The sequence below is a fragment of the Ovis aries genome, chromosome 22 (assembly GCF_016772045.2).
Source record: "Ovis aries strain OAR_USU_Benz2616 breed Rambouillet chromosome 22, ARS-UI_Ramb_v3.0, whole genome shotgun sequence".
NCBI lineage: Eukaryota > Metazoa > Chordata > Mammalia > Artiodactyla > Bovidae > Ovis > Ovis aries.
This window is the reverse complement of record NC_056075.1, coordinates 38,858,908-38,869,879: the sequence shown is the minus strand read 5'-3', so window position 1 is coordinate 38,869,879 and position 10,972 is coordinate 38,858,908. Positions and strand designations below refer to the sequence as shown.

Genomic DNA, 10,972 nt, shown 5'->3' with positions numbered 1-10,972 from the left:
AGTCTCTACCTCCAGCCAAAATAGGAAAGGGAGCCTTTTATACTAACAGTAATCCACAGGTTCACAGTTCAGTCAGTTCAGTCGCTCAGTCGTGTCCGACTCTTTGCGACCCTATGAATTGCAGCACGCCAGGCCTCCCTGTCCATCACCAACTCCGGGAGTTCACTCAAACTCATGTCCACTGAGTCGATGATCCCATCTACAACCATCTCATCCTCTGTCGTCCCCTTCTCCTCCTGTCTTCAATCTTTGCCAGCATCGGGGTCTTTTCAAATGAGTCAGTTCTTAAATCAGTAGCAAATATGGAAATATCTATCTTCCCACCCTGGATTGGATCTTTTTAGCCTGGGGCAACAGAGGCAAAGTATCGCTTTCCCAAGCATGAAGCTACTTAGGAGTTTTAACAGGACTTAATCCTCTGGGTGGGATCGAGGGACCCCACAACCGAGAAGTGTATCAGGCAGAGGGCCCCTAAACCGACCAGAAGGTCGTAGCTCTTCCACGCCGCGTCTCCGGCGCGGGCTTGCTCCTGCCCGCCGAGGCCACGCCCCTGGCCACGCCCCGAAGGCCCCGCCTCCTCTACGTCTCTGTCTTCCCCGCGGGTCCCCTGCACACCGAAGATGGCGGCCGCGGCGGGAAGGTTGCTTCGGGCTTCGGTGAGTGGCTGCCTGCGGGGCCCAGGCGCGGAGACCCTGCGGTGGCTTCGAGAACGTGCTTCCCAAGTGGGGTGCCGCTTCCCTTGGCCTGGGAGCCTTTCACCCTGCTTGGAGGATGTCAGAGGGTAATGGACCAGGGGCCGCCTCCTCTAAGGCAGGCTCCCCGCGCCTGCGCAGAGTCGCCCTTCACCCCCCGCCCCCACCCCCACCCCCGGCCTTGCGTTCCAGTTTCCAAATCCCTCTTCTCTCCCAGTGGTGGACCCCAGTCCACTCTCTGCCTAAGCACCTGGCTCTGGATGTAGGCGACCTGTCCCCTGGTCCCGGTTCTATAAATGACTCTATGACCTTGGGCCATTGCCTTCTTTTCCAAACCTCAGATAACTTCCTTACCTTAGCATGTAGACTGCCTACCCCAAGGGTTTCCGTGAGCATCCCCTTAAATGCTGGATGGACACCAACATGCCAAAGTAATCAAAGTCCTGGAGAGCCAAAGGCTCTTGGCTGCTCGCCCTCCCCTTTCTCGTGGTGGGGTTCCACCCAGACTCTTTGTTCTCGAGTCACGCTGGACCCTGAACGTTGAGCAAACGTTTCACTTGACCCCTGTCAGACACCCAGAGGCTGAACTTTGCTGTTTGTTTCTCTGTGGGCCAGAACGGCCTTGTCTTTTCCAAGGGAAAACCTTGACATGGTAGAACATGCTCAGCGTAGCTGCTGGTAAAGAGCTTAATACACAGAGCCTGGCCAGTCTCCTGGTCTGAGTGCTCGGGGTTCCTTTTAAAAACATGGAATTTTCATATTCTTGTAATTTCCCTCTACCTTTCAGTCTTCTGTTTCCCATTAATAAATATGTGTCGATTTGGCCAAAAAGTTCATTCAGGTTAAACCCAAATGAACTTTCTGGCCAACCCGGTAATTATATATGTATATGGTATATACATATACAGTCAACCACTGGATCTCCAGGGAATTCCCTATATTTTTTTTTAAATAAAATTACATTTTGAAGTATGCATCATGATATAAGTAATGAAATAAGTACTGTAGTCAAACTAATTAACATCTCTTCACGTGGTTAGCCTTTGTGTGTGTGATGAGTGCATCTGTCTACTCTGTTACAATAATAATACTCTCTTATTTCCAACTTCAATACAGTATTATTAAGTATAGTCAACCTGCTTGTACATTAGATCTCTAGACTTACTCATCCTCCGTAACTGCAACGTTGTACCCTTGACCAGCATCTCCCTGTCTTCCCAGTCTCCTTTACAGTCTTAAAGGATAAGAAAGCAGAAGGGAGTTTCAAGAACGTGTAGACTCAATCCATGCTTTTGCAGTTTGGAGTTTTTGTTCATAGGAATAAGGCCAGCAGAGGCCACTACTGGCCTGATGCCCTTTCAGCAGGGTTTCAGCCGCCATTCTGGGAATACGTTCTGATATAAAGTGTTTTTCTTTTTAGCTCTTCCGACATGTGAGTGCCATTCCTTGGGGCATTTCTGCCTCTGCAGCCCTTAGGCCTGCTGCTTCTCGAAGAATGTGCTTGACAAATGCATTGTGGTCTGGTTCTGATCAAGCAAAATTCTCCTTTAGCACCAGTAAGTGTTGTTATGCTTTGGTTTGAACCAGATAATGGAAACATTTATCACCTCTGAACAGGAGCTCTGAACTATGGCCATATATTAGACTCATGCGGGGAGTTTTTACTGTCGTACCACTTTCTTAGTCCCACTCCAAACAAATTAAGTCAGTCCCGGGGGTGGGACCAGAACATCGTATGTTTTGTGCAGCCAAGGGTTGCAACTCACTTAGGCAGCCTGTCACATTTCCTTGTTGACTCCAGAGCTTTTAATTCCCTGGGTCGAGGAACATGAAAGGAGGGTGGGGACAGTCAGAGGTCTCTGGGCCTGCTGTGTGTGAAAGGTGTGAGCTGACTGGGGACGGACTGTGCAGCCACTCCGGAGGCTTTAGGATTCAGACCTGCATGGCCACGTTAGGCCAATCTGTTGGACTCCTCCATGATCTGAGTGGCACACAGCTGTTTCCTGAGATTTATACTCCATTCTAAAGTATGAGATTTGCTCGGCATAGCCTCAGATAATGAGTGACATTTGAAGAGGCCTCCTTTAGGTTTGTCCCACCTTTTAAAAAGACTATTTAACTTGTATTGGTTGCGGGGGGTGGGGGATGTACTTTAGCAAAACCTTTGTTTGTTGGTGAAGTGTTCTAAAAAAATTTAGTTTTCTCGGAGCTTTAAGGAATTTCTGGTATCAGCTTGATGACACGAGTTTAACTTTCCTTGTCACTTGTCCCAAACCCCAGCTCCCAGTAGCTCCTCCTGTCTCTGAAGCCAGGCATCTTGACACCTGGCCTCCTTTGTCCTGCCTTCCCAGCCTGAAGCCTGGCCTCTGCAGTCCTGACACAGCTCTTGCATCCTTTCCTTTCTTTCTGTCCCCTCTGCCGTACCTTGCCCGCCTCACCGCTCAATAGATAGGTGCAGTCACCTCCTAACATCAGGCTCTCCCTGCTCCTCTCACTCTCCCCTGCCCGACTAATCTTCCTAAGAACAGCCAACGCATCACCCAGCTCCTGCACAGAAGCCTCCAGTGATTCCTTTATCTCTCCTTTGAAGAACAGACTCATCCATCTGATATATAAGGGCCCTCTCAGCGTGGCCTTCCAGCATCCTTGCTCTGTCCCCCATGCGTCTTCCTTCCATGCACACCTGTTCTCTACATCAAGCAAACTGCTACCGCCCATTCCCCACACCTGCCCTGCTCCTTCCTTTGTGCCATCCGCCCTGGTCTTGGCAAAAATCCAGACCGTGCTTAGAACCCACCTTCAGGCTCATTGGTCCTTAATTCTATGTTCATCCATCCCTACACTCTCCTGTCTTCTTTTATCTATTTATTTGCCTTTTGGTCGCACCTTATGGCACGTGGGATCTTAGTTTCCCGATTAGGGAGCACACTGATGTCCCCTGAAGCAGGAACTGAGTCTTAACCGCTGGACTCCCAGGGAATTCCCTCCTGTCTCTTTAGTTTCCATAGCACTTTGAATTAGTGTACAGCCTAGACCTATGGAAAGAGAAACAGTTTTGTAAGATGTACAATTAAACTGAACCTTTTAATTATATTACTGATTACTGGGAGAGGTTTGAGTAAAATCGGATAAGTAGTTGGTTTAACGAATGAACTATATGCATGTTTTGGGGGTATTTTTCAGGTTCCTCATACCGTGCCCCCGCCGTCACCCAGCACGCACCCTATTTTAAGGGTACAGCTGTTGTCAGCGGAGAGTTCAAAGAAATTAGCCTTGATGACTTTAAGGGGAAATATTTGGTGCTCTTCTTCTATCCTTTGGATTTGTAAGTGTATTTTCTGTGATGCTGTAACATCATTCTGCGAGCAAGCGAAGATCGCTGCCTTCCCACTGACACTGCCTATCTTTACTCTTGTCAAGGGGAGGGTTATTGCTGACTCTGTCACTGATGGTCTTGTTGATACAGCTTGCATCTGTAGTTAATTCACAAGAGATAAGTATAGGGGGTGGAGTGGCATTCCTTCTAATGGGTTTTAATATGGCTTTTTTTTTTAAGATGTAGGTATGTATGTATTGGCTGTAGTGGGACTTAGGTGCTACACGTGGGCTTTCTTTAGTTGTGGTGAGCGGGGGCTTCTCTCTTGCAGTGCTTGGGCTTCTCATTGGAGTGGTTTCTCGTGCGGCGGAGCAAGACCTCTAGGGCGCATGGGCTTCAGTAGTTGCAGAATGTAGGCTGAGTAGTTGCGGCTCCTGGGTTCTAGAGCGCAGGCTCAATAGTTGCAGGATACGGGCTTAGCTGCTCTGTGGCATGTGGGATCTGGGATCAGGGATCGAACCTATGTCCCTTGTACTGCAAGGAGATTCTTACCCTCTGGACCACCAGAGAAGCCCTGTGGCTCTTGCTTAATGGCTCTGCAGCCCGGGAACTGTATTACTAAACCCACGTGCCCTCGAGCCCACGTTCTACTCTGGAGTGGTGGTTCCTGTAAGCCTGTCAGGGAGGAAGTTTCCACTGGTCTGGGGGAAATGAGAAAAGTAAGGATAATAAAATGAATTTTCTCATGAAGCTACTTATTTAAATAAAAATGTGTTTTTATTCTTGGAGTATGTCTCTGCCACCCTTATATTTTGATATGATTCTTAAAATAGTTGGTTAATTTTTTTTTTTTTAACTGGAGTATCATTGTGACCAGGAGTCCAGTGAGGACGATTAACCCTTTAGCCTTTTTCTCCTTTAAGAAAAATAGAACTACTCTTTAGACAACTGTTGTTCAGATTTTAAAAGTCTTCTAAAAAAAATTCTCTGATGAGAATTCCTGCCCTTTTTCCCTAGCACCTTTGTGTGTCCTACAGAAATTATTGCTTTCAGTGACAAAGCCAATGAATTTCATGATGTGAACTGTGAAGTTGTCGCAGTGTCGGTGGACTCCCACTTCAGCCACTTGGCCTGGATAAACACGCCGAGGAAGGTACACGCATACCCACACCGCCTCTGCGCTTGTGAGCTTAGAAACTGCTGGGTCCCATGAAAGACCAGCCTAGAAGTTGTTAAAGCATGACTAGTCTGAAATGGGCTGTCAGTCCTAACCTACTGGCAGATTCTGTTACGCTCTATCCATGTCTCCTGTAACACTGCATGTATTTACTCCTCGCTACACTTGTGTTTTCCAACCAGTAACAGAGAACAAACTCAGCAGGACAGGGGAAACAGCTGGATTCCATTGTCTCCCCTCTTCACCTGGACCCTATAGATCCCTGGACCCTGTAGATCCCCGTACCCTGTAGGCAGGTGGGACAGTGGTTAAGTTCTCTGATTTTACTCTTCTGCATGATCAGTATTCTTGCCTCAAAACTTGCTTGGGAGAATCAGTTTCTAGCTATGATGTTGGACTATCAAATATCAAATTAGTCAAAGTATTCTTTTTTTTAATTATTATTCCATCTTTATGTTTCAGAAATGAATCTTCAACCAAAAGGATACTTTAAGAATTAGAAAAGTCTGTAGTATTCGGTGGGTTTAAATCCTGCCTCTGCCCCTTTCTAGCTGGGACCTGGAGCAAGTTGCTCAACCTGTGTGTGCCTCAGTTTCATCATCTGTAAAATGGCGATGATGATAGTAGCTACTCTGGGTTGCCGGAGGAGGAAGTGAGGCAGTAGAGCATCTTCTCCTCTTAGAAGCAGCACTCGGCCCGCTGTGGGTGCTCAGTTCCTGCTGTCTGGTGTTGGTCAGTCGTCCTGTTACCTGGCTGAGGAGGCTGTGGGAGCCACAGTGTAACCACCAGCCTTATTTGTATTTTTATCAGAATGGTGGTTTGGGCCATATGAACATCGCACTCTTGTCAGATTTGACCAAACAGATTGCCCGAGACTATGGTGTGCTGTTAGAAGGTCCCGGCCTTGCACTACGGTAAGATCCATTTCGTATGAACTTAAAATTGTTTTTTGTGTTTAGCATTATCATACTTCACAGGGAATTTACAGAAGCCTGGGTAGGGAATTTTTAGAACCCCAAACCCTTATTTTGTCTTTTATTGTAATAAGCATCAGTGGATGCCTCCTGTGAGGGTTGGCAGTCTTTCAGAAATGACTGTGATATGTGTGCCCCCTGCATCTCCCTGGGCCTGTTTCTGAAGAAGGATATCATACCCTTTTTAAAAATATATATTTTTTTATTTTATTTGGCTGCACCAGGTCTTAGTGGCAGCACATGGGATCTAGTTCCTTGACCAGGGATTGAACCAGGGCCCCCTACATTGGGGAATGCAGAGTCTTAGCCCCTGGACCACCACGGAAGTCTCCAGTACCACATCTTATGGTCACACTGCTTCACTCTTCCTGACCATGTGGGAGCCACTCCTCGCAGTGAAGCCATCAGACTGCTTAGAGATCGGGGGGCGGGGGGCAGAGGGAGCCAGCAAGGGTAGGAGTCAGTTTCCTGGTATGGTTGGTATCTTGTACAAGCGCTGGAACTGGACCAGAGTTTGAATTTAAGCTCAGCTGCTCAATAGCTGTGTATGACTTTGAGCAAGATATTTAACCTCTTTGAGTCCCTTTCTCCCCATAATTAAAATGAGAATGTACCTCCTGGGTTGGTTGTGAGGATTGAGTAAGGTGAGGCAGCTACAGAGTTTGTGCCACAGGTCCTTGTAGCTGTTGTGAGCCCCGTCCCAGACCTTCCACCTTCCTGGGTGGGACGAGAACCTAGGCGTCGTGATGGCTGCTGATGAAGGAGGGACAGGACAGAACTTGACCAGCAGGACACAAGCGAGGATCCTACTTTGAAGGGCCTCACAGTTTTGTTGGGGGCTGGCTTGAACCTGCCCACCCTTGTACCTGATCTTCCGCCTGCTGGGGGTACACTGGAATTTTGGCTCTGGAACCACCTGGGAACTTGGGCCTTTTGACTCCAAGGAGATTACTGCCTTCCTTTAATAAATGGAAGCCTAGCTCTGACAGCATTGGCAAGGGAAGGAGAAGAGTCCTGGTGTTTTCCTCCCAGAATCCCCTGTAGCGTCTCACAAACTTTGTAGTTACCTCCCTACTGGTTTTACTGTTAGGACTGACAAAGGGAGAGGGGTCGAGTCTGGCTTGTAAGATAAGCCCTTCTTTCTGGAGACTGTGCTGTGGGCCCATCTCCAGCCCAGCTCTCCGTTTCCGCATCTACGCGGTGGACTCCAGCTTGGCTGCACCCAGAAGGAACATGCGCCAGGGCCCCTTAGCCTCAGAGCGTAGACCCGCTAAGTCCAGTCCCAGGGAGGGAGAACCTTTTTATCTTCTGACTTTTTCCTAACTTGCCTTTTTCCTGAGTGATCAATGTTTGGGATGCCACACCCTTTTAAAGATGGACTGTTAGAAACCTCTTGAGTGTTATGACCTCTGCATAAGTCAGAGTATCACCCTCACCTGTGTAGAAGATAAGCACAGACCCGAGGGTGGTGGGTTACCTCGTTACATTGCTGCTAAGTGACTGTGATGGGCTTGGACAATCTGTGGATCAAAATAAGAACTGTAAGTGATTGAAACACATCAAATATATTTAAATCCAAGGTTCGAAGAATTCCAGGAATCCAGTTCATTATTTTGAAAACTTAATAATGGAAGAGTACTAAGCACTCATTCTGTCTTTCCTATATAAACTGTACCTCAGGGTAGCCAAAAATAAACAAAAGTGATGGGATTGTTTTCCTTTAGATTTCTGCTTTGCCTAGACTTAAGGCCAGTAAATTTTCCCATGGGATTTTCTCCCCGATACTCAATTCACTCATGTATTTATAGAATACAGATAAAATACATCTCTGTCCCTTCTCAATCGCCTATGGTTTCTTGCCAAGATTTGATACAGCTGCCCAAAGAATGCTTACTGCATCACTAACGAGAAGTCTTTGCTCTGTGTAGTTCAGTGACCTTCAGATACTGTGAGACATCCTGGTCAAATCTGTGAATGTGAACACACCGCCTGTTTTCCGTGGTGGCCTAGTCCAGTCGTATCTTTGTTAAAGCATCTGTCATCAGTAAGAGATGATAAGCTTTCTGTACAAGGAAAACCTGGTTTTTAAGCACATGATAGAGTTTAATAAATGCTCTATCAAGGAGAATTAAAGGCAGAGTAGAAGTAGAGTCTTCTAGCTCTGGTGATGTTGATATTCTGATGAGGATGAATCTTTATGCAGCGGTCTCTTCATAATTGACCCCAATGGAGTCATCAAGCATCTGAGCGTTAATGATCTCCCAGTGGGCCGAAGCGTGGAAGAGACCCTCCGCTTGGTGAAGGCGTTCCAGTTTGTGGAAACCCATGGAGAAGTCTGCCCAGCCAACTGGACACCCGAGTCTCCTACAGTAGGTTTCTTTCCCCAAAGCAATGGGAGCCCGGCCAAGAGGGTCCCAGGTCCTCACTGCCTCAAGGGCTGCTGGCCTGGAATATCCACGTTGGAGCAAGGGTGGAGGTGGTGTGCAAATGCGTGAAGCTGCTGCAGGTGGGGGTGGGACCAGGCCCCAGGAATGCTGTTCATGTCAGTTTCATCCATGTATTTTAAAGGAAACAGACCAATCTTTTAAAAGTTAAAGAACTGTAGGTTAAAAATAGGGGTCCTTCGGCTTCCTTTTGAGATCATGAAGTCACTTACAGTGAAATGCTTTTGTATTTTCAGATCAAGCCCCATCCAACTGCTTCCAGAGAATATTTTGAGAAGGTAAATCAGTAGACCATCCCGTGCACACCTGCAGCTTCCCACACCAGAAAAGAACCACAGTGGGAACTCACTTGTAGCTTTTCAAAGATTAGTATTTATAGCAGGCAAAAAAAAAAACAAACCCAACGATGCTTATATTCATAAATAGTATTACTCTAAATGTTTTGTTTTTGTAATGTTGGCCAAGGCTTTTAAAATGTTTTCAGTTACTAATGTCATGAGTCCAAGGCAAGGTGTGGATGGATGGTTAGTTTCTACAGAGTGTGTATGTAGTTCAGCTGTTTCTTGAATCATGTCTTCAATGGGAAAAGGAAACAGATCTCTTTCCTCAGCCTTACTTGAACCTTTGTGTATACCAGAGTAGTATGACAGGTATTGAAAAACTTCTGATCAAGGGTCCTGAAATTTTCCTCTTGAATTTCTTTGTATTAAACTGAATTTTCTTTAAAGAACATAGTTTTAAGTTGTTAGTATCAGTGATCTAATTTAACACTTGGCAATGAATGTATGGTTGAAGGAAATGTGAATCATGGTTTTTAAAGAAAAACACAGTGGCAAAGTGACTTAACTGATCATGCATGTTCCCCATTCCTGAGATTTATAGTTTATATAGTTATTTTGCTTACTTTGTTAGCTGACTTAGTGTCTGCATACATTTCTAATATTGATTGGGTATAATTAGAAAGGATATTTATTGAATCCAGGGATTGCAGTATGAATTTGAATCATTCATGAATTTGAATTATTGTAATTATTTTCTTTCTTGAAGTGTTTCATGTAAAAAATATAATAAAAAATAAACATATTTTAAAATACTTGGATTTTTAACACCGTTAATTCTTGCTTCAGCTTACTTATATTGTGGGGCTCTCTAGTTTTCCTTCTCTGATTTTATCAACAGACATTTATTGAGCATTTAATTCACTGGCTATAAAGATGAATAAGATGCTGGCTCCACATCCAAGGAACTGGACAAAAGAAATATGGAAGCATTTATTCATTTCAATGGTTTCCCTAGTGGCTCAGATGGTAAAGAATCTGCCTATAATGTGGGAGACGTAGGTTCAGTCCCTGGGTTGGAAAGATCCCCTAGAGAAGGGAATGACTACCCACTCCGGTATTCTTGCCTGGAGAATTCCATGGGCTGAGGAGCCTGGCAGGCTAGAGTCAAATCCTGGAGTGCCTACTATATGCTAGGTACTATTTTGGAGGCAGAATGAGCAAAAAAGACATAACTCTTCCTTTTTGCACTTACATTGTAGAGGGAATAAACAATAACATTACATAAAATGTCTGGAAGGACAATAAAGTAGAACAAGGAACTAGAGCAGAGACGTGCAGGTATTTTAATAGGGTTTCAAGGAATCAATCTCTCCAGGTCTGTTTTCTCATGCAAAATGAGCACTGTAATTGTACCCACCTTAGGGTTTTGTGTCAAATAAGATAAAACATGTAGGAGGTGAGGGAGTTGCAGGGATAAAAAGGTTCTAGGCAAAGCGAATGACAGGTGCAAAGGCCCTGAGGCAAGAGTGGACTTGGGGTGGGTGAAAAAGGACCATGTGACTGGACCTGTGAAGGAGGAGAATGGTAATGGGGGGCCCAGAGTGCTTTATGGGTAAGCTAAGGACTTCGGATTCTATTCTGAGATGGGAAATGGCAGAAATGTTTTGAGAAGAGTTACATCATCTTGTTCTTAGAGGATCACTCTGGCTCCTTTGTTAAGACTAGACCCCTTAACAGTGCAGAGAGGAAAGCAGGTCAGCTGGGCTGGATTTGTGACATACTTGGAGTAGAGCCAGCAGGATAATACAGATGTGCTAAATACTTCGGTGCGATAGATGCATTCCGGGGAACTCTGAGGAGGGGGACCCCTTACCTGGCTATGGGCATCAAGAAAGTCTTCCTGGAGGAGGAGATGAAGTCTTGGAGATACGAAAAAGTGACCTGTGGGAGCGGAGAGGCCACATGGGCCTGAAGAAAACCATGAACTACTCTCATATTCCAGGAGGGGAAGTCAAAGGGAGGGCAAAGGCCAACTGGCTGCCAGTGGCCCAGACTGAGCACGTGCTATGGACCCAGCACTGCTAGGGC

The 10,972-nt window shown here is 46.0% G+C and overlaps 1 protein-coding gene across 1 annotated transcript; it reads left to right on the top strand.

Annotated features, from left to right (window-relative positions):
* Positions 1 to 611: 611 nt before the first annotated feature.
* On the top strand, positions 612 to 9,696 carry PRDX3 (peroxiredoxin 3). Its single transcript, XM_004020227.5, has 7 exons — positions 612 to 656; positions 2,113 to 2,248; positions 3,876 to 4,017; positions 5,026 to 5,161; positions 5,996 to 6,099; positions 8,363 to 8,528; positions 8,840 to 9,696. The coding sequence occupies exons 1-7, from the start codon at positions 621 to 623 to the stop codon at positions 8,891 to 8,893; spliced, it is 774 nt and encodes a 257-aa protein (XP_004020276.3). The 5' UTR covers positions 612 to 620; the 3' UTR covers positions 8,894 to 9,696.
* Positions 9,697 to 10,972: the final 1,276 nt, after the last annotated feature.

Bases quoted from the DNA above. Each gene is read 5' to 3' on its own strand.
- PRDX3 (XM_004020227.5), top strand. From the start codon at position 621: ATGGCGGCCGCGGCGGGAAGGTTGCTTCGGGCTTCG. The intron at 4,018-5,025 runs GTAAGTGTATTT...CTTTTTCCCTAG, and splicing joins TTCTTCTATCCTTTGGATTT to CACCTTTGTGTGTCCTACAG. The intron at 6,100-8,362 runs GTAAGATCCATT...ATCTTTATGCAG, and splicing joins GGTCCCGGCCTTGCACTACG to CGGTCTCTTCATAATTGACC.